This window comes from Neopsephotus bourkii, unplaced genomic scaffold, assembly GCF_033783945.1.
Source record: "Neopsephotus bourkii isolate Nb327-2 ecotype Australia unplaced genomic scaffold, CSIRO-AGI_Nbou_v1 NB_333, whole genome shotgun sequence".
NCBI classification, from domain to species: Eukaryota; Metazoa; Chordata; class Aves; order Psittaciformes; family Psittacidae; genus Neopsephotus; species Neopsephotus bourkii.
Window position 1 is genome coordinate 520,109 of NW_026900839.1, and position 20,998 is coordinate 541,106.

The following is a 20,998-nucleotide window of genomic DNA, read 5'->3' on the forward strand; positions in this document are numbered from 1 at the left end:
TGCAAACTTAGGTTCAAATTCAAGTACCTCCCAGGGCTGGAACCCAGGCCAAGGTTTAGGTTCAATACCTGTCATGGTAACTTTTGAGTGAAGCTCAGAGCTTGAGCCAAAGTTACATGTGGGCTCAAAGCTGTTTCTATCATTCTAATTCACGCTGTGTCTCCCTGCAAATAACTCCTAGTTCAAGCCCAAATCGAACTCCTCCTCTTGCTTTGGCATCACACCCAAACTCCCAACTACTCCTACCTAACACAGGAATACTGCCACCCTTCAGATAACACAAAGCACCATGTAAACAGAAGGGAACCTCCAACGAATCCAAAAGTCACCTTTCCTGTTTAAAATGTTTCACTCTCCACCAACGCTTCTTTTCTTCATCATTGTAATAAAGATTTTAAATCAAGAAACATCACAGGATGTAATCAGTTGGTGGTAGGGAAAACGTTCCCTGCTTTGTGTCCATATGGACTCTAAAATAACTGAACATTTCTTACTTCTTTCCCCATGCAAGTACAAGGCCCAAATTCACTGTGCCCTGATTTAAGAAAGGCTGAGAATCTACAGTTCCAGTATATTTCAGTAATTGCTGTAGGTGCCCAGCACTGAATATTAAGCACAACTACTGAAAACAATAGAGCAGAAGCATCTGGAATGCAACACCAGCATCCTGAGGACAAAGGAAGGACATGAAGGAAGGAGCCTGGGATGGGACAGGAGCAAGAAGAGATGCCAGGGAGCTGGTATTTTTCTGGGCATTTCCATCAGGAAAGGTTCACAATGTTGCCCTTGGGACTATTCCAACCACTATAGAATGAAATCCCAGCTCAGAGATCCCTGTGCACCCACAGAGCCATTGCTGCTGAAGGGGCCAGAAACTGTTGAGTAAACCCATCTCCGATAGGCAGGGAGATACCAGGATGTTCCTGGTTCATTGCTGTTTAATCTGCTGTGTTGTCAGGCAGGGCACAGGGCCAGGAAAAGTTCCCAGTGCCTCAGCTCCAGGGGTGGACTGGCCTCACAGTGTAGACAAATAAAAGCAGAAACGCAAAGCGCCAGCAGCACCAATCTGATTACAGAGTCATTTATTTTCTGGTCGTTAATAATTTGTGCAATAAAAGATTGCGTGCCTTTCTGAGTTAGTAGGAGTTATTGGCACCAATTCCCCTCCACACTGGTGTGAGTCTGTGCTTGGAACATAAATTATTAGTTTCTTATCGCACTCCTCCTCATTTTTCATGCTGCCACAGCTCGATCGCCAGAAGCCAACCCCTCGCTCTCGCTCTCATTTTATGCTGGGTGAGAAAGGCAGCAGAGATGGCTATTCCATCTTTAATCCCACAAACTCACTTGTGCACTGCTTCTCCCCTACATTTCCTGCTGACTGGTGTGTGCACTGAGTTGTGTGTGTGTCCCCCACTATTTGAGGGGACAGGCAGGTATTCCTGCCATTCTGCACCTCCTAATGAAAGCCCTGTTCTTTGACACCACTCAGAGTAAGGAAGTGACAGGCTCCCACCATCCTGCCAGCCCCTACTGGGTGTCTGTTTGGAATAGTAGCATGTATCTCAGTGTGAGGATAAAAGGAGACTGGAATTCTTACCCTCCTTGAAAGAGTGGGAGGAAGGTGCTGGCACAGAGTCAGACTGTACATGAGATGGCTGGATCTCCATTACAGGTTAAGAGGTTTGAGTCTTGGACGTAGCTGAGGAAATGCTCAGGCTTTCTCTTCCTATAGCATTAAGCAAGGGAATGAACCTCAACGTTCCTCCATAAAATGGATTATTTACTCATGCTTCCAAAGTATGTGAAATTCAGTTACACTAAGCATTGGATCTCATTTAAAGGATATCAAAACATCCTTGTTTCTCTGACACGCGGTGCTGAAATGCTCTTTAGCAATGCTGATTGCTTTGTTAAATACACCAGCCACACATAAACTACACCAGAACTCTTGGACCTTGCCATGTGTTGGCCTCATGATGTTCCCCATTCAACATGTCTCTTTCAATTGTGTCCCAGGAACGTCTGCACCAACATCTGCTGAAGTTCAAAAGAAGCAGTGACACATTGAGGCGACAGAGCATGTCTGGCAACTGCAAACATACTTGCCAAGGGCTGTGCAAACCATAAGCGTCTACATGTAAGTGAAGTCAGGAGGCGAAGGAGTAGCTTTGCTTTCACTGAAAGACAACTACTCACCAGCTGAGTGCTTTTCTAAGCAGCACCCCTTCACTGCAGTCTTTAGATCCACAGCCTCCTACTCTCTCCTTACGCACTCCACTGGCAACTCTAGTCACAGCCTCTGGTTACAGCCAAAGCCCACTGCTCTCCCTCCCCAGTTCCTGAACTGCTGAATTCCTGCTGCATAAACCACGTTGGGAGAGGCAAAAATGACTGTGAGTAAAGGAGATGTCTCTCTTACAAAGGGTGTACATGCCACAAGCTCCTCTGGAGCCACACGCTGGAGATCACAATGTGTTTTATTCAGCTTTACAGAATCCTTTCTCCTGCCAATATGGCAAAGCACAAGCTGCCCTACAGAGGCCTGATGTTGTCCATCAATAACAGAATGATGTGACGTGCTCAGGGCACCCCTGTGTATGTATGTATGTTACAAGAAACACATACTCCTCCATTGCAAGAAGATTTATAACAGGAGTCTTGGGCAGGCACAGCACACATATAAGGGTGTATTGTCAGTTCAAGAGTGATGGATGGCTCAGTGCTGGGCATGCCTCTGGTGATTATACTGCACTAGTGAGTCACCCATCATTTCCAAATGATGCTTATGTCTACAGGGTAACAGCCAACACATCCATGGTTCACAGTATGTTCCAAATGACCACCCTGAATCCTTATCATCTGCTGAAGGAGCGTCACTAGGGCTGCTTCACTGGGTTAATTTCTGTCTGAACCAAAGAGCAGCCTTCTCCCCTCAGCACAGTTAAAACCTCACCAGCCACCAGCACATAAGAGAGTGGCAGCACATCATCCCCACCATGTGTAGCAGGAAGCCCTTGTGCTGCAGAACATCTCCCAGGCTGCTATCCAACTGAAGTATTGCTCCACAAACCCCCAGCCCACCTACCACCATCTCAGTGTGCACCTCTGTGAGATAACTCCCTGCTTTCCCTATAGGAAAAGAGGCTGTTGAAAACGTTAGCACAGGAGGGAGTGGAGCTGCAGTCATGTCACAGCTGTAATAAGCATGTTTAAGCCTAAAAATGAATGAAAGCAGAATAGCTGCATGATCATTTAACAGATCTGTCCTTGAAAAGAAATGCAAAGCCGGGAACACCAGCATCACAGAACTCCTTCAGAGCAGAGATTCATAGATCACAGCAGCAACCTCTCAGGTCTGTCACATATTTACACTAATGGACAGCAAAAAGAATCTTACATTAACAAAAGCAGTGATTCTGCGCTGTGCATGGGCTGCTCCTGGTTACTGGATACACATCCTGGGCTTCTCCCTGATTTTCCCACTCCCAGATTTACATATCCCATGCTGTCTCCATCACAATCATAGTCGCACTCAGTTTGCACTCTCCAGTTTAAAGCTGCAGACTAAAACAGACAAAACACCTAGTCCCTTTGCAAATCAAGGATCAGGATAGGACTGGAAGCAGGTACTGAAAATAAGTGAGTAAGCAGAAGGTTACTTGACTGCAGAATGACCCAGAAAGAAGAATGAAACAGAGCCACCAGATAAACTGAGAGGGTACCTGAAATCAGGGCTTCTAATTCACTGCATTCAGAAGAAAGGCTGACTGTCCCTCAGGATCTGAGCATCCAAAATCCTGGGAAGTTTATTTTAAACCCATGGCACAGGCAGATTTCCATCCTTGGAGAGAAAAACACTGAAAAACTCCCACTGATCAGAAATCTCAGGCCTTCCCCAGGCCCCCAGACTGTCTCACATTAGAAGACAGTTCCCTAGGGCTCCGATGAGCACATCTTCCTGTGATTGAACAGTTTTAAGGTATTCATCACTCCTTTTCCCACTTCTCAAGAGAATTCCCTTTATCTCAGCCCATTCCAGATTTATTTTGCTGCCATCACCACCTGCCAAGGCCATGCTTTCTGTAGAACAAGCTGGCAGCACGCCACAGGCAGGACTTGTCAAAACACCATCTCCATGCTGCCTCTTGGAGGACCCACACCTGCAACATCTCACTACCCTCCCCAATTCCTTCCTTACATCCCTCACAGACAGCTGGCCAAGCACTGATGCAAAAGCTGGAACCAAGCTGCAGAAGTGTTTAAAACATCTGGTGAAGCAATGGCAAGACACTCAGGGGAGGTTACAACAGAACTTGTCCAGCAAAGTGTCTGGGGAGTTAAAAGGAGCAGACACATACCTCAAGAAGTACCTAACAACCAACACAGAACTGGACTTCAGTGCCCAGTTAAAGGTTACAAGCAGGCTGACAGCTCTGCAGCTGAGCAGTCATGTTGCAAACCCTTCTCAGACTAGTCCCTGGAAATCCGGTCTGCATCCTTTGCTCAAAGCTTGCCAGCTTAATCTGAATAACAACACAGAAATGGGCCCTAGAAGGCTAAATGCTATTGAAGTAGGGCCAGCCAGGAAGATAAATTGAGCAGCACGCGTGGCTGAGGCCTTTTAAAAGAAACAGTGCACTTCCTATTTCCACATCTTGAAATCTCAACCCTGGCACGAGTTCCTCAGTCTCACCCTTCCTAAGAGATCAGCACTTCAAGCAGACATCCTTCTCTGCATCCCTTTCTCTTCCCTACAGCCAGCAAGCCACTGGTTGAATTCATGGCGTGTCTTTGCACAGCAACAGCAACCATCATCTGAAGTTCATGAAACACTTGGCAAACAGTCCTTTCTCAGCTTTCCAGTAGTACCGTGGGGAGCCAGGGAAGCACCAACATGGGCAAATATTAGCATGAGTTCTGATGGGCATGGCAGTGATGTCCAACCCTTCCCATGCTTTCGGAGCTGTGCCCCAAAGCACCAAGAACCTCATCACAACGTTCTGCCATTCAATATTCTTGAATATTGCAGTAGACAGATGGATTTCTAAATCAATTTCTTCTATTTATTCTCCTTTTGGTTTTACTTCAGTTGAAGCTGATGAACATTTGCTGCCTTACAGTTCTGTGCACAAAGATGCAGAGAAACCAACTTATTACCCTCAACTTGTCCATGGAATAAGGAAGGCACAGAGCAAGCATCTGGCATTTCAGAAGCAGGAGACAGGAGCAGCAGACAACTCTGTTTGCTGGCAGACAGCTCCACAATGACCAGACTGTTCTAAAATGGACTGTGCACATTATACCTACTAAGCATAAAGTAATTAATTCCTTTTGTTATATACAATATCATTTCTAGAAAGGGAACTGTTCTCCCCCCGTTTCTCCCACCCTTCCCAGTGTGAGCTTTCCATATATCCCCTGGAAAATCTGCCACTGTGCACTGCACAGGCTGTACTGCACTTAATGAGGCACTTCAGGTTCAATGAGGTCCTTCATCTTTTCAGTTCTAGCTCTGTGCTTCTCCCTTCCAGGCATCTAAGTTGGCTCCTGCACGACCTTCATTATGGTACTTCTTTTTCCTTAAGTCACAGCTCCATGGTTTCTCTGCCTCCTGCCTCAGGGGTTAGAGCTCTGGGGTTCTGGCCCCAGATCTGTCACCGAGCTGTTGTGACCATGACAGTAAGCCAGGAAAGTGGCATTTTTCAAACTTGGGTGCCTAAGTTTACTGAGATGATTTACATCCATAGCTGATATTAACAAACAACAGTAACGATGACAGCATCCAGTGTCTCACGCTTCTGTCTCCCCTCCCTCTTTCCCATTTCATTAAATCCAAATCTGCATCCCACCCTTACTTCAACAGCCAAAGCTAACACAAGCTTTACCTTCAAGCCCAGTATAATCCATACTCCCAGTCCTTCTGGAAGCTACACTCATACTGCCAACAAAACCTTCCCTAAAGGCTAAATGAGAACCACAGAGCTGAGTTTCTGCTATCGACCAATGCACTGACCCGTCTTCCCTAATCCTTTCACCATACACCACCAGAGTAGAAAACAAAATTCATTTTCTTCCTTGGGATCCACAAGGAAGAAATTAAAGCATCTGATCTCACTGATCTCACAACAGGTCCATAGAGCATGAAAACTGAACCTTCCCACCTAATACTTTATGCACATGCCCTTCCTACAAACCCCTCATAAAAGGCTCTCTTTACGGTAATCTGTATGGTGACTACACACCTTTTTTTTTCTTTAAAGCTAGAGCTGTGTAACATTTCACGGCGTCTGTTTGGTGCTTTGAATGAATCCGCAGGGAGACAAAACAATACCATAGTGCACACGTATGGCTCTCCATCAGATGGACTTTGTGAGTAATCCGATTACCTACCCTCTGAAATCAAAACAGCCGGGGAGAGGGGGGTTACCCTAATCCTAGCGCCATCTCTGGGAACGGTTTATCGTGCACAGCTCCTTAACAATGGGAATTAGAGCAGGGTTTTCCCGTTGGTAACTAACTCCTGCACCAGCAGAAGCCGCGGGTCCCACCGAGGCCGTGGGGTCGGGGTCCCAGCCCGGCTCCATGCGGCTGTGGAGGAGGGAAGAAGCAGCCGAGCGGGACGGCGCCTGGGGCCGGTTCGGCGGGGCCGGGCTCCGGCAGCCGCTGCCTGGGGCCGGCCGGGGCTGGCGCCTCCCGTCCCCCCCCCGGGGCGCTGCCGCCGCCGCCGCGGTCGGAGCCGAGGAGCCGCCGCCACGTTCCAATTAGCGCGGCGGCCCCGGCCGCTGCCTCCCCCGGGGCGCTGCGGGGCCCGGCACCGCCTCCGAGCTCCGCGGGCGGCCGGGGCCGGGCAGCGGCGGGGGAGGGAGCTGGAGGCGGCGCAGGCAGCAGGGAAGGAGCGGGGGTGCGCAGAGCGCTGCCCCGGGCACCGCGGCCACACACGCGGGGCAAAGGCACACACAGAGAGCAGGGTGCGTGCAGCCGGCGGTGCTGCTGCAGCTCCAGTGGAAGCACACATAAAGCACGGGAGGTGCGCGCTGCAAAGGCAGCGATGCTAAAAACACTGCTCTTGCAATGAACAGCTTCCAGCCTGAGGTTTTCATATGCCTGTTCTGACCCTTGGACACGCAGGTACGGGTGTTAGGCACAGGAAAAGGCTTGTAAACCACCGAGTGCCACACTCCGGGTGGGCAGGAGAGTCTCCAAGCAATGGTGGTGTGCAAGAGGATGAAACCACGATCAGAGTCCCCCATCCCTTCAAGCCACATCGGCCAGAAGACTCTCCACACACGGCAAGACCTCTCATGGAGAGAAGCTTGGGCTCTAAGCGTTCCAGGCTGAATTTCCCCCCGTTTATCCTACCAAAGGCTCTACTACTCAGCTCTGTGTTGCACCCATTCATCACAACCCTCACTGCCACCCAGCAGAAGCTTTGCATCATCAGGTACAACACAAGGTGTCCTCCTCATGTCTCTCAGCACGATGGACCACTGCACGCAAGAAGAAACCAAAGCAAGCATCTAACTCTTTGTTTCCCTCAAGGACATGCTTTTGCTTCTGGGGAAAGCAAGGAGGATGCTGGAAGTTGTCTCCTCTATGCATGTTCCTTTTTCCCTCTGTCAGCATTTCTCTTCATCAGCAGATCTGATGCAATCCCACAAAAGCCAGTTTAAAATAGGATTCCCAGTGTGCTTTAATCACCACCTTGTCTGACCTGACAGGTTTCGAAGGTGTTCTCCTTCTGGCTTCATTTTCAGTTACAAAATATTCCCTGTATAGGAGGAAGGGCTTTTGTATTACAAGAAGACAGTTAAAAATCTCCCTCATTTATCATCATGGTCCCACTTTCAATTTTGCCTTCCTGGAAATGATTTGGGGATGGGAAAGACACAACTGTATCTCGAGCCACAACATTTCTGTAAAGCACCGTCACTTCTCACCACAAACTGATGGTGCTTTGACCTGTACCACCACCAAATGATGGTGCTTTGCTCCATATCAAGTCATATATTGAGATTTTTTCCCTTTATCTGACTAGAGTCAGCCTAACTCAGTCCTCAAAAGGAGACCAAACTTACCATGGCTAGCAAAGTCCCCTTCTACTTGATACTACAAGGATCAGGGTAAGAAGCAGTATGTTACAAGCAGCTTCCACCTCTAGCACTGAGGGTATGACACTATGAGAGTGGAGTTGTGTCCACTCAGCCTCAGGAAGGCATCAGAGCTCACGGTCAGGCAGTAAAGGGGAACCAGATGGTGTGGAAGGAGCTGTTATGCCCTAAATCCTTAATCTGGACTCTCAGTATTCATCTTGACTTCAAACTGTTCCCAAGTCACTACCTTCAGAATGAAGCTAATGTTCAACCATCAGATGTGCTCTGAGGATAAAGTGAGATATTTGAATCTGATTTTCAGAGCTGCAGAGCCCTTCCACAGGTCGCCACTGACTTCTACTGAAGTTACAAAGGTGGCTGGAGGAGGACTCACAGGCTGTACTCGTTTCCATGCCAACAACCACAAAAATAAGGGTTACTTCAGATACAGAGCAGCTAATTTTCAAATGGCAAAATTATCTGCCATTTAAATTATGTTTCTTTCTCCTCAACAGCTAAGGGGGGGGTTAATCCATATACCTGCAATATCTTGTTATTAAAATTTAAGCTGTTTTGGAACTATGGGACCTTGAGAAATGGACCTGGTGTTTATGCCTCCAGCCCTGAGACAAGGCAAACTTGGCAGCAGAATCTGAGGTAGTTTTACCTGAGTGCATCCCAGTTCTTCTGGCCCTGCCAGAAGGGGTGAATGAAGAGCAGCAGTGAGATAAGCATGGAGGATGTCAGTCATAACCACTGCGGAAGGCAAGGCCAGGAGGGAGAGGGAGTCCCTGGCAAAACTCTCAGTGACTTCAGTAAAAACTTTGCTTCAGAAGGGGCAGCGAATTTCACACCTCATAATGGAATTGCCTGCTGAGTACAAAGGGCCACATTCAGCACTCTGGAGCAGATTCCTCTCTCACTGATAGCATGCTGTTAGCATTTTCCTGGGGCAAGATGCTGAGGAAGACTGGAAAACAGCACTACATAATGGGTAGGATGCTGCTCCTCAGTCCAGCCCACAGCTTACCCAGAGGGGGCCCTAAAAGCAGCAGAGTATTCCCAAACCCAGGCCTCTGCTAGGTACCCTCACTGCACATTGGCCCTGGGAACACAACCCTCTTCTGTGCCAGCACTTGCTGCCCCAGCTCAGGAACACTAAAAACCAGAAGGTGACAACTTGGGTTAAAGTCTTCATTCATTTTTTTAGCACACCAATATCCTATTCTGGGAGAGAGAGAAGAGCAGAACTTGGTTTCATTGGAAGCATCCTACCAGTACCACCCTTAAACGGATACAGTCGTACCATCATATGTGCTTTATCTTAGTGAAGTTACATGGCTGCAATTACATTGATAGAGTCAGTAGAGCAAAACCCTTAAGTATAAAAGGTTTATTCCTGATCTAAAATGGAAATGAATTGCCTTAAAGGTAAAAACACTTGAAGAAAATTGTTACTGATCTTTTTAATTCCAGAAAAATGCTGGGATGCAGCTCCCATTGGGATTAAAAATGGCAGAGCTCAGAACCCTCATGAACAATTGTTCACTGAGAAACTCTACCAGGAACTGTAACTTGGGGGGGTGTGGAGGGGAGAGTGTGGACCAGAAGAGGCCCAAGATGATGTGAGAAAATCAGCTCTCTTTAAGTAGGAGAGATGGAAAGAAAACAGTTGCTCCCGGATGAGTTTTGAATGCCAGATTTCAGCAGGTTTTAGCACCACACGATAAACCCTTGGAAGACAACATTTAAGGCTTCTTCTCAATGAGATGGGCTACACTTTGTGCAAATGCTTCTCACTTTCTTATCCTAGAATCAGGGGGGAAACCTTGAGGAAAAAGCTAAGTTCCTTTCAGGGACAAGCTGCTCATTCTTGAGGCAGAAAGCCTGGAGGGCTCTGTGCAAACCTGAAATAATATGACAGTGGTGGCCCCACAAATTTGTTCCTCGGGTTAGTGCTCGAACTGACCCCTCCCCATCCATCAGAGCAGCTCAGTCCCTCATGGTGAATGACACAGCACGACACCACATGGATTATCTGTGACCTTCAGGAGGAGTGGCTGCTCCAGATCAGGCTGGGGTCACGAGGAGGGCAGGAGGGAGAAGCTGATCTATTAGACCTGGGGCTTAGCAGAATGCTTCAGCCTCCAGAGCAAGGTGTTGATGACATGGACCTGTTCACAGGCCCAAGTGTAACCTTGGCCATCAAGCCCAGGAGTGCTGTGTGAGGTCATGGTGCCTCCTGGGTCGTGAGAAGCCCATGTGAATGAACTGCTTCGGGTGAGTCAAGCATGGACCCAGCAAAAATGCCTGTGCCCTGATCCAGGCTGACTGCACCACAGAAGCCACAACCAGGTCTGGTGAATGGGAGCTGGTTGATCCTGGTTTGCCACAATACCAAGGAGCTAAATGCTGTTGGCATTTCTATTAGAAGCACAAATTATCGGGTGTTCATCATTTGTCTGAGGGTTGTGCTTTACTACTTGTAGAAGGACGGGAGATCTGCCCCTAGATCACATCACTGCTCCAGGGAGCTCAGCATTCATCCTGCCTCCTGCAGCAGACAGTGCTTAATACACCAAAGAAAGGGAAAGGCTTGGGACTTTGTGCCCATCCTGACATAACTACATTCAAGATTTAGATGCTTCTTCTGTATGATGAATAACCAGACCTCAGCTGCATATTGTAAGTTAAATGTCCTTAGATACTTTTAGCCATAGAGAATGACTTAACACAGTTTAGTTTAAGGCATCTTTCACATCCAAAAAATCTGCAATGAAATATGCACCAGTAAAGTTACTCCTCTGAGATGTTCCTTATCTAATTCAATAGCCAAAATGTTCAGTATTACAGAAATTAATAAGTACATGAATTAATACCTCAAGTGTAGCAAACACTTGTTTACCAACAGCTTCACCCAGACGAGTCCACAAAGCTCAGTTCAGCTAATCCCGGAGTAAAGATACCCATAACACACTGCCAGCAGGATCAGTGCCTAATGACTTAATCCAGCTAAGAGCTAACTACTGATGGGAGTGAGCACAATGGGGCCATTCATGCACAGAAGTGTTAGGTGGACTGAGATTTAGAAATGAAATTGGGAGAGTGATTTTTCTGTAATACTAATGAAATGAAACAATCTGGTAAGCTCTTGATGCAGACAAGCAACAATTAAGGGTTGCTGTCCTTTAACACAGTGAGCTCATTCCATATTTCATCTGGTCATCATTCCTTCTTGGAAAATTCAGACTTGAAAGTTAATGCTGCTGGAGTTGTGTCTTTTTAGTGGAGGGGCTATCTACTTGTCCACCAAACCACCACCTCTTACCATGTTATTGCTTCCTGTTTGGCATCAGTAAGAACTGAACTGACACTGCTCTCATGTCATCTAAGAGATTCCCTTGTCACCAAGACTAGTTCCAGAGCTTTCCCTGCAGGAAAACCTAACATGGCAGTTTTAACCCAGAATATGTATTAAAGCAGTGCATGTTACTGCGCACGGGGCACCAGGGATGCCTACACCTCCTGCTGCACCCAAATCAAACCAGCCACAGCAGTGAAGTTCCAAACATTCCCATCATCCAGCTGCAGCCCAGGAGGGTGCGAGTGCTCCCCAGGATTTGAATTCCTGCTTTGCCTTTGTGCAGGCAGCAAATGGAGATGAAGGAGCTGCTCTATGGCTTTGGCAGGTGATTCAGCTTGCTTTGCTGCAGCCAGGCAATTAGTTTGCATTATTACACTGGAGGAAAAGCTGCAGTTGCAAGTTCTCTGCTTAGGGGGAGAGGGGGGAAGGGAAGGTAAAGAAGGACTCAATGCTGGCAGCTGCTCCCCCAAGGCACTGTGCCTGGGGCAAGACTCCATTCTAGTCTGGAGTAGATTCCCACAGCACCATGCAGTGTGTAAAAGGAGTGTCAAGAGATGGTGCCTCCTCCCTGCCCCTGCATACATGCAGCAGAAAAAAGCCTTCCTTGTATCCATCTTCTTCCCTATGCACCTGTACAGGGTTAAGCAGATTCTAACCCACTGTCTCCTCATGTACTATGCTAGGCCACGACCTCACAGCCTGGGTACCACACAGAGCTGCTGTCCTAGGAGAATGCCTATATGCCAATTCCGTGCAGAAGGCAGCAGGCTACAGACAGGGAGGGGGGAATAAAGGAGCTGACTGCTCTTTCCAACACGACAGAGGGAAGAAAGAGAGTACAGGGAGCAGAGACAAAGCACAGACGACTGCCACACCTCCAACTTTACTCCCCAAACTGATCTGCTGAGCAAAAGTCCTCCACCTCCAAGGAAGCGCAACTAAACTTCATCTTCTTCCCCCCTCAAGATGGATGGGTTTAATTGTTTATGCCAAAAGGCAAGTAAGAAAATCTTTTAATCCATTGAGAAAGGGGATGGTGACACCAGACACATTACCTGTCTCTGAGAACTCTACCCGTAGGAGCACCTCTTCATTCAGCTGGGATGGAGTGTTCTGAAGGCCCACAGTCAAGCTCTTCAGTTTGTTGGCGATTCAGATAATTTCCCAAGTCTTTGGTAAAAGATCCTTAAAGTTTCCAGTTCAAGCCTGACCTTTTATTTGGAATATGCTTGATTTTGTTGTCTTCTCATGCTTCTCCCACCCCTCCTTCCTCAATGCTGTTTTCTGCAGGATGAGAACTCCAACACAGAATTACAGGGAAGAAAATCAAATCAGAAGGGTTCTAACTCTCCAGCTCTGCTCTTTTGGAACAGCAGAAAGATACATCTTGTAGTTACAATAATGTGGTCAGCGTGATGATGTTTGGTGTTTGCCCTCAGCTGCTATATTATGCTCCAAGGAAAGCAACAGACACTCTGTCTTTTTAACATTACAACAGGTATCAAATGTTGGTCCTGGGAAGGGAGGTGACCTGCAGAATGATTTCTCTATTAGAATTTAGTCCACACAGTGAAAGGATTCAGTAGCTCTGTCCTGTGGATGTATCAGAAACAGCAGACCTGCTTCCAGGCACTGCTGCTTGGATGTATATCATGGAATTACCAGCTGCATGATAATAAAAGCATCACTTGCTCACAGGTCTATCAAGAGTAATGCCAACCTTGCCTCCTTTTGTACACACCGTCCTCCCCATGAGACAGAATACAGGTTGAACATTCCCGTCTAGCAGGAAAGAGAGTGGAGCTGGGGATCCATAAGTGGGGTTAAATGCCAAACTCATCGAGGACATAGCAAGGGTACAATGGCCCCATCATGCTTATAAAAAGCAGGAGAGAGGCAATGCAGGAGGAGAGGAAGGGGACACGGAAGCAAATAAATAAGGACAATGCACAATTTATGAAGACAAGAAGGTAGTAAGTGCTACTCACCCAGAGTGTAAATTGGTATTGATGTCACAGCACAGCCCAGCCAAAAAATAATGATGATTGTAATTTAGGGCTTGCACTATATCTCACTCAAGCCACAGTCCTATCCAACAGCAACTCTCACCCTGCCGCTTTCTTCCCCTTCTCTATTCACTGGTGTCCTCTTAAATCAAATACACTCAATGCTGATTTGATTATATTTCCTTATTTTATTTATCAGCCATTCCTCACTCTTTTACTCTCCTCACAAGTTCTCAGTGGGCATCTCAGTCATTTTCTGGTACCCAGCGTACTCAGAGGAATAAGCCTGTCTTTAGGCCACAGGAGTTAGAATCCTTATTCCGAGAAGGATTCATGCATCCTTCCCAGCACTCATCTGTCATCCTTTAATCTCGCCTGTTTTATGCTCCAGATCCTGGCTACCCAGTCCTGACTTCCCAGGTTTATAGCCCTGACTTACTTCCCTCCTGTAACATTTTACTGCTTAGTTATCGGCCCTTAGGGGCCTCATTTACACAAGTGCTGTTTTCGCTATAGTTAAGACTAATTCACTGGGTTACAGTTTGCTCTTCCATTCTACACTGCTCAGTTCCCTGTCTCCTCTCTCCTACAGAGAGGCAAAGGACTTTCCAGTGGGCAGAAGATTCTTTTAATTATTATATTTTTAATTATAGGTATCAACCCCCTTTTGGGATTGAATTTAGTTCTCCCCCTCTGAACAGTGTGATTCTGACTGTTTCTCTTTGATGCACATGTGCCCTCTGGGCCCTTCACAAGGTCTGTGGGGACACTGAGAAGGAGACTTCATCTAGGATCTGCTCTCCTCATCCAGTTTGGTGTTCTAGGGGAATAGCAGACCAAGACCCCAGACAGCCTTGGGAGCCATGTATGTCCTCTATATTCTGGTTTTAGGTTTCTTCTTGTTTTCTCTTTAGGGAAGGAATTATTTTCCTTGTCATTTCTGTTTACTTCTTCCCTGAAGCTTTGTATGGCTACTCCGTGACTATTAGATTTCTGTCTTTCTAACATACACACATGTACAGATAGAGGTAAGCACAGCCACACAGATACATATACTGGTATGAGGACATGGCTCATTTCAATCTATCTCCCTAAACAAGGCTCTTTTCCAGTGCTGCTTGCTTCCACAGCTTGAACTCCAGCTGGGGCTGTGATTTAGCTTGTTTATGGACCAGTTTTCATATAAAAACACAGCACAATCAATGCCTTTCTGTAACTAAGCCAAAAGCACAGAATCACCTACAGAAAGACAGAGGATGCAGTCAGAGGCCACGTGGTGAACCTATGTGTGCTCCAGGGCTGTATCTACTGTGCCTAAAGCAGAGGAGGATGGTAACTATGGAGAACAGGTAAGTCTGAGCCACTGAGGCTGTAGAGTGTGATCTGTCTGGGGCTGCACACCCAGCAAGACTTAATTCAACTGCCTAAGCAAGTGAAGGAGAGCTTGAGTCACATCAGAATCTCCCACACACTAGGATCAAGAGCCTGTTGAATTCTGCTTCAGTAAACTATTTAGCATCAGCTTAATTCCAAATAGCACCATAACAATGCCAATTACATGAGAAATGAAACACAAATTTGTAAATAATACAGTCTTTTGCTGTTCTCTGTTACTCTGACAGGATCAAAAGCTTATTGCCAACCATTTATTAGATTTCCCAACCTATTGCAACACATAAATAGATATTATCCCTATTTTTCTGATCAATAAACTGTGGCACAAAGAAATCAAATTAGTTGCCTGGGGTCATACAATGAACAGTTAGGAACTGATCACTGGACCTATTCTTCTCTTCTCATTTCTGTGTTTCTAAATGGCAGCTCCTCCAGGGGCTTGGCACACAGTTGCAAATGATTTTCCAAACCTACCACTATTGGCATGACTCCATTCCTGCAGCAGTCGGAACACTGGGAACAGAACTGGAGCAGTTCATTATCTGAAATGGCAACAAAGCTAAAGCAGCACCAACTGCAGTTCAAGATGTCACCCAAATGCAGCATCAAGAACTCTCCGGATGAAGTGACAACAGTAAAAACCAAACCATCAACAACAACAAAAGCAAAACTAAAACCAGGAGTGAAAACACAATCCCAAGACTTTCAGGGTCACAGAGGAGGAAGAGTTCAATGTGTTATGGTGTGGTTCTAACCTGTGATGTTGTGGACTTCTGCGTACTATGTGACTGCATGTAAATAATAATATGACAGAAGTCCAACTATTTTTCTCCCTTCAACTGGTTTCTTTGGCAACAATGACCACCACAAGATCCTCATCCCACATCCCTTTCTTTTCTTTGAACCCCACCTGCATCCTACGCTTTACCCCTCTGTAATAAATAGGGATGTGCCCAGCACCCCCTTTCCCACCTTCGGAGATGTGCTGTGTGCTGCAGTGATTTCACTTGATGGCTGACGGAGTTCCCCACATGGAGGTGGGAGAGAGGAAGGAAAAAATATCACAGCTCTGCTGCTGCACATTCTGCTTCCTGGCCTGGCATGACAACCCCAGCACCGCTGCCAGGGATGCTCTGATGAGGGTGTGAGTGCTGTAGGATCCCCCTCAGCCCCAGCTGCCAGCTGGTACAGGCAGTAAAGAAACAACAGATTCTGAAATCCTACAAATCTCACTTGTTTCAAGCCACAGAAATCCCACCTAATGTATTTAACGGTTAAAGATGAAGGGATCAGAAACCTGATGCATGCTTCTATTTAGCGGGCAAAACTACAGCTCCAGACTCCTTCATCAAAAGCCTGTTGGATGGCAACTACCTGCGGGGTTTGGAGACTGAGATCCCCGCTCCAAAGCAGGCTCAGCCTGCACGATACTGATTTCAGGAAGAACCGTGTCCTGCCATCCAACCCGTCACTGATGCAGAGACATGTACCACATGTAGATGGAACCCTGGAAGGGCCATGGCCTCAGTCAGCACCCAAATCTGACTGTTTCCACAGATCACCGTTGAAAATATACTCCATCACTGCTACATGCACTAAATGCTACATCACTCATTGGGCAATACTGTAGAGACTTGGATTGGTAAAACTGATTATCCCTCCCTCAGCTCCCTGACTCCAACAGACCTATTTATATGAACAGTAATTACTTCTTTGAATAAGGGATTAAATCTCCAGCTATTAGACTTGAAAGTAAAAGCCCAAACGACAGACACTAATCTCTTCAGAGTATAAAAGCAGTTTTCAGATAGTACATTACCTACCTGTGCAGTTTTATCCATTCCATAACAGACTGTGTATGCCCTGTATCCTACCAGATCCAACCCAACATCTGTAGTGTATGCACTACCAGCAGTTTACCATTGTGCTTCTCTGTGCCAATTCCATCTTTGGCAGCATTCCCTAACTCCTTCCAGTTCCTGTGGAGCAGAAAAGGAGAGTGCAGCAGACTGCTGAATGTGCATGCAGTTAGTGCTTTGTAGGAGATATGTGATACACTGAATTCACTAAAAGGTATATTCAGACACAGAGGAGAGCTGGTCAAGGTTTAAGGTGGTCAGTAACTGTCTCCAGCACACAGACAACAGGGAGGGCTAGAGTGCAACATGTACATTGGAGATGACATCTCATGTGGTTTTCAGGGTTACAGATAGAGATGTGTGGGCTTAGAGGTGGTGAAAAAGCACTTTCTGCAAGCTTAGTAATCTTTTATGTCACCCCACTCATCTGGAGGGCAGAAGACCCAATGTTCCAGCATTCCCATTTCCAAAGAGAGTCTGAATCTCAAAATGCAGCAGTAGTGTGACATACCTCACTGCTGATGATCCATTGAGTGTCAGCAATGTAGCGGAGCTTTGGTTTGCACGTTTCTTATGCTCCAGGCAGTTTTCACTCATTGTGTTCAGTGAACCTGGGATAATAAAGGGAAAACCTAAGATCCACCTCAGAGGCAGGTGCTGAAGAGCAGTCACTGAATGGGAAAATGGACAGTTCTAGTAGAATCCCACTCCCAGCTATAGCAACAAGGCTTCAACCCAGCAGCAATGCCTTAACCTGGAATATTCTTGGATCTTTCCATCATCTGGTAACTAAAACCCTAACACTACAACTTCCCATGTTTCCCAACAAACCTGAGTAGTATTTATTCATGCTGCACATACTCCAGAGGGTTAAAAACCATTTTGTTCTGGATACATTCTGTGTGACTCAACTTCTAAAGCATTAAACTGTAACCCATAAACCCTTGCCATTATTTACTTTCTTAAAGATAACACGGAGCCAGCTTCTCCCTTGTGTGTCTATTTTGCTGCCTTTTGGAGACATCCTTTGTGACTGCTGCATGGCTCAGTAATTCCCAAGTCAGGGCACACATGGAAAATCCCTGTTAAATAATGACCTGAGAGAGAGAAGGAGGAAAGCTCCATTCTCCACCAGATCTGGTTCTCTGATGGCTCCCCCTTCCCTGTGCCTAGATGTGTCTGTGGCATCTTCCCTGCCTGTGTTTTGGGTAGGGAACAGCAGAAGTGGTCACGCTCCAGACCCCTTTGTGGGGAAAGGAAAGATGGTCCTAAGGGAGCAGGATGAACTTGCTCTCACAGAGGCATGGTGGCCAGACTGGCGGGTTTCTTTTATCCTGTTTCGCTTCAGTAAAAGCCTCAATTAGCTCCACATTAATTATTAAATCAGAACAAAGCCTCTTTGGGTTCCAACAGCTAAATTCTGGTACTGCTGTTTCTTTGGGAGCTTGTCTAGTTTTACAACTTAGGACATAAATATCTTTCTTCAAGGAGTTCCTGGGCTGTTGTTTTTACTTTGCTCTCTGTGGGAGTGTTTTTAATCACAGTATCTCAAGCATGCAGTGAGGGAAGCATTTCTGGGCCTCCTGCACCTTGGACATCTAACACAGCTCTCCCAGGCTCCAATGGGTGCTAGAACACCCAGCCAGGAGATGAGAAAGCTCTCAAATTAGGGTTTCCATTTGCACCTCTAAAAGGGGCTGCTTCCTTGTGAAATGGAGGGCTGGGTTTCCAGGTACACACTGTTCTTTAACTCTGCAGCTGCCTCCCACCCTTCTCCTCCATGGATGACAGGAGGAATTCTGCCAAATAAGGTCAGTCTACAAATACATGCCTTTCTCTTACCCCACTGCTGCCAGACACACACACTTAGAGGTTGTTCTGTTCTTAGTTATTCACTGATACATCCATCTCCCTGAGCAGAGCCAACCATCCTTACCCATACCCTGCTCATAAGCATTATCTCTTTTCCTGGCACCGATTAGTAGCTGCTCTCCACACATTTGACCTGAATGCCAAGGACCCTCACAGGGAGAAGAAAAGGAGATACAAGTTCGAAATGGGGCCATTCAAAGCTCCTCTCCTGCTCTTCAACCTCTTATTTCCCCAGTATGTTTTCAAACTCTTGCTCTTGTAGATGAGTCTGATCATACATTCTGCTTTCTTGCCCCAGATGATTCTGGAAACAAATGGCTTGACTAAAATCTCCTGGAGAGTCTCTGCCTTCCACCCATGAAGTTCTAGGACTTCCTGAGGAATGAACAGCTCTAGCACTGTAAAATGCTTTTATTGCTTATGTGAATGTAATGTCTTTGGGAAAGAGCCAACCTGACAGAACTGGATGCAAAGGCTTTCTAGCGACAGAACGGGTGCAGCAAGGCCTGACAGAACATCTGCAAATTGTCTGGAGGGAACAGACTCCATGGGTCAGAGGGTCTTAATTTCCCAAACAGGGAAGTTTCCAGCTTCTTGGATAAAGAGAGAAACCCATCTCTCTCCTCCCATCCTTTTCTTCCCCTGCCAATTCTCTCCCTCTCTTTCCTGTGTTGTGAGCTTTTGCTGCTCTGATTGTGTGCAGGATGAATGAAAGTCATTAGAAGTCCCTCAGGCCATCTTCACAGCTGGAAAGAGGAGGGACAACTCCACAGGCTTCTCTATTGGTTGTACGGGGCCCCCAGTCTCTCAAGCACCTTGTCCCAGCCAGAGAGCAGTGGCAGAGAAGAGTGAGGACACCAGCAACACTACAGCACAGCTCAGAGAGCAGGAAACAGGGCAGAAGAGAAGGGACAGAGATGAAGCGGGACAAGAGGGTTTTGGCTGAGACCAACATTTTCATTCACCCTGCCCTTCTTCTTTGGCCAAGAGGAAGAAGGGATTAACAGTATTCTCTATTCTTGCTCCTCCCAGACAGCATGAAATCACTGTGCAGAAGTTAAGGGTTTCAAATCTGCATTGAGCTGAGCTGGGATCATAGATGCAATAAACTGGTAAGAAGGGAAAAAATGGTGTCTGATATGTACCACCATGGGAAGAGCTTTGCTGCTGGCCCAGAATGAAACTCCTCACAATGATGATATAAAACTGGGGGACTGTGTGCATTAAAACACAACACCCAGCAAGTATAGAAAACCAGACATAAGTAGATAACTAAACAGGCAGCTTTGAGCAGGCAGCAGTCAGTCAGTCACCTCTGTTGTCTCCAGTCCCTGCCTGGATCTCTGTTTCTGCTCAGCCTGGGGAAGCTGGCAAAACTTCATGCTTGACCTGCAATCCCACTGACAACACGTGATTTGTTTTGCCTCTGTTGGATAAGACTGCAGTATTTGCTGTAGCAAACTTACTGTCTGTCAGCCCACATGTCCTTCAGCGGTGCCACTGACCACAGCTCTCCAGTTCTCTTGGCAGGAACGATGAAGGGGAGGGAAAACCTACAGTAAATACATTTGTATTAGAGAGGCTGCTTCACATCTCTTTAAAAACCAACAGAATGCTCTAGAAGGGCACCAGCACTAAATATTTCCTTCTAATCTTGTAAATGTTTCACGTTGTTGCATGTGTGTGTGTGAGCTGTGCATTTGCCATCACTGTACAGCATACTCAGAACCCTTCTGATGATGCAAATATCAGGTGTAAGGTTATCGCTAAGTGCTGAGAACACAACACTCCTGCTCATAGGAACAAAGCCCCTACACCAGGTCTGCGCTTCTAGGAGTACCTATAAAGATAGACCCAACAGACAGAGTACCCAGGGCTCTGGGTCACATAGAAACAGAAGGCAGACAAGAAGCACACTGTGGGGAGGATGTCTGGTGACTGTGTGCCACAACCATCCACAAAACTGAGGCACAGTGCTGCAAGAAGCGGGAATTTGATCCTGTTTTTTGCTACGCACTTCCCTGTGTATCCCCCCTTTGGCAAGTTCCACTCTGCCTGGCAGAAGTAAAGCTGTTCCTCCCCCTGCTGCAGTTCTCCGTTGGCAAAATGCACCTTTCTAAGAGTTCTGAAGATCCTGGATGAAAGCTGCCATTATGCCTTACGGTTAGTTAGGTGATCACTGCTATTTATTATTGTGGGAGCCTCTGGAGGAGCTGGATGAAAGCAGAAGAGCAAACCTGACCTTCTGGACTCACATCTCAGTCTAATCCAATATTCTTTATCAGACATACCTTTGCTGCAAGGTTCCTCAGGGCAGGGGCTGGATTGTTCTGAAGGAAGTCTGCAACACTTCAAAATGCTGTGAAAACGATTCATAACATTATCATCATCAATCATGATAAATACCAG

General features: G+C 46.6%; 1 protein-coding gene across 4 annotated transcripts in view; it reads right to left on the reverse strand.

Annotated features, from left to right (window-relative positions):
- Window positions 1–20,998, reverse strand: part of SAMD11 (sterile alpha motif domain containing 11) — a 163,430-nt gene that overhangs the window by 130,181 nt on the left and 12,251 nt on the right. For 3 of the 4 annotated variants that reach the window (XM_061347903.1, XM_061347905.1, XM_061347906.1), the window contains exons 5-8: window positions 20,832–20,948; window positions 20,056–20,142; window positions 12,513–17,328; window positions 1,601–1,729 (exon numbers count right to left, since the gene is read on the reverse strand). In XM_061347903.1, the coding sequence (XP_061203887.1) occupies window positions 1,601–1,670 (70 nt within the window). In that variant the 5' untranslated portion in view covers window positions 1,671–1,729; window positions 12,513–17,328; window positions 20,056–20,142; window positions 20,832–20,948. The remainder of the gene's footprint in view (window positions 1–1,600; window positions 1,730–12,512; window positions 17,329–20,055; window positions 20,143–20,831; window positions 20,949–20,998) is intronic. The other variant, XM_061347904.1, reaches the window with a different exon arrangement.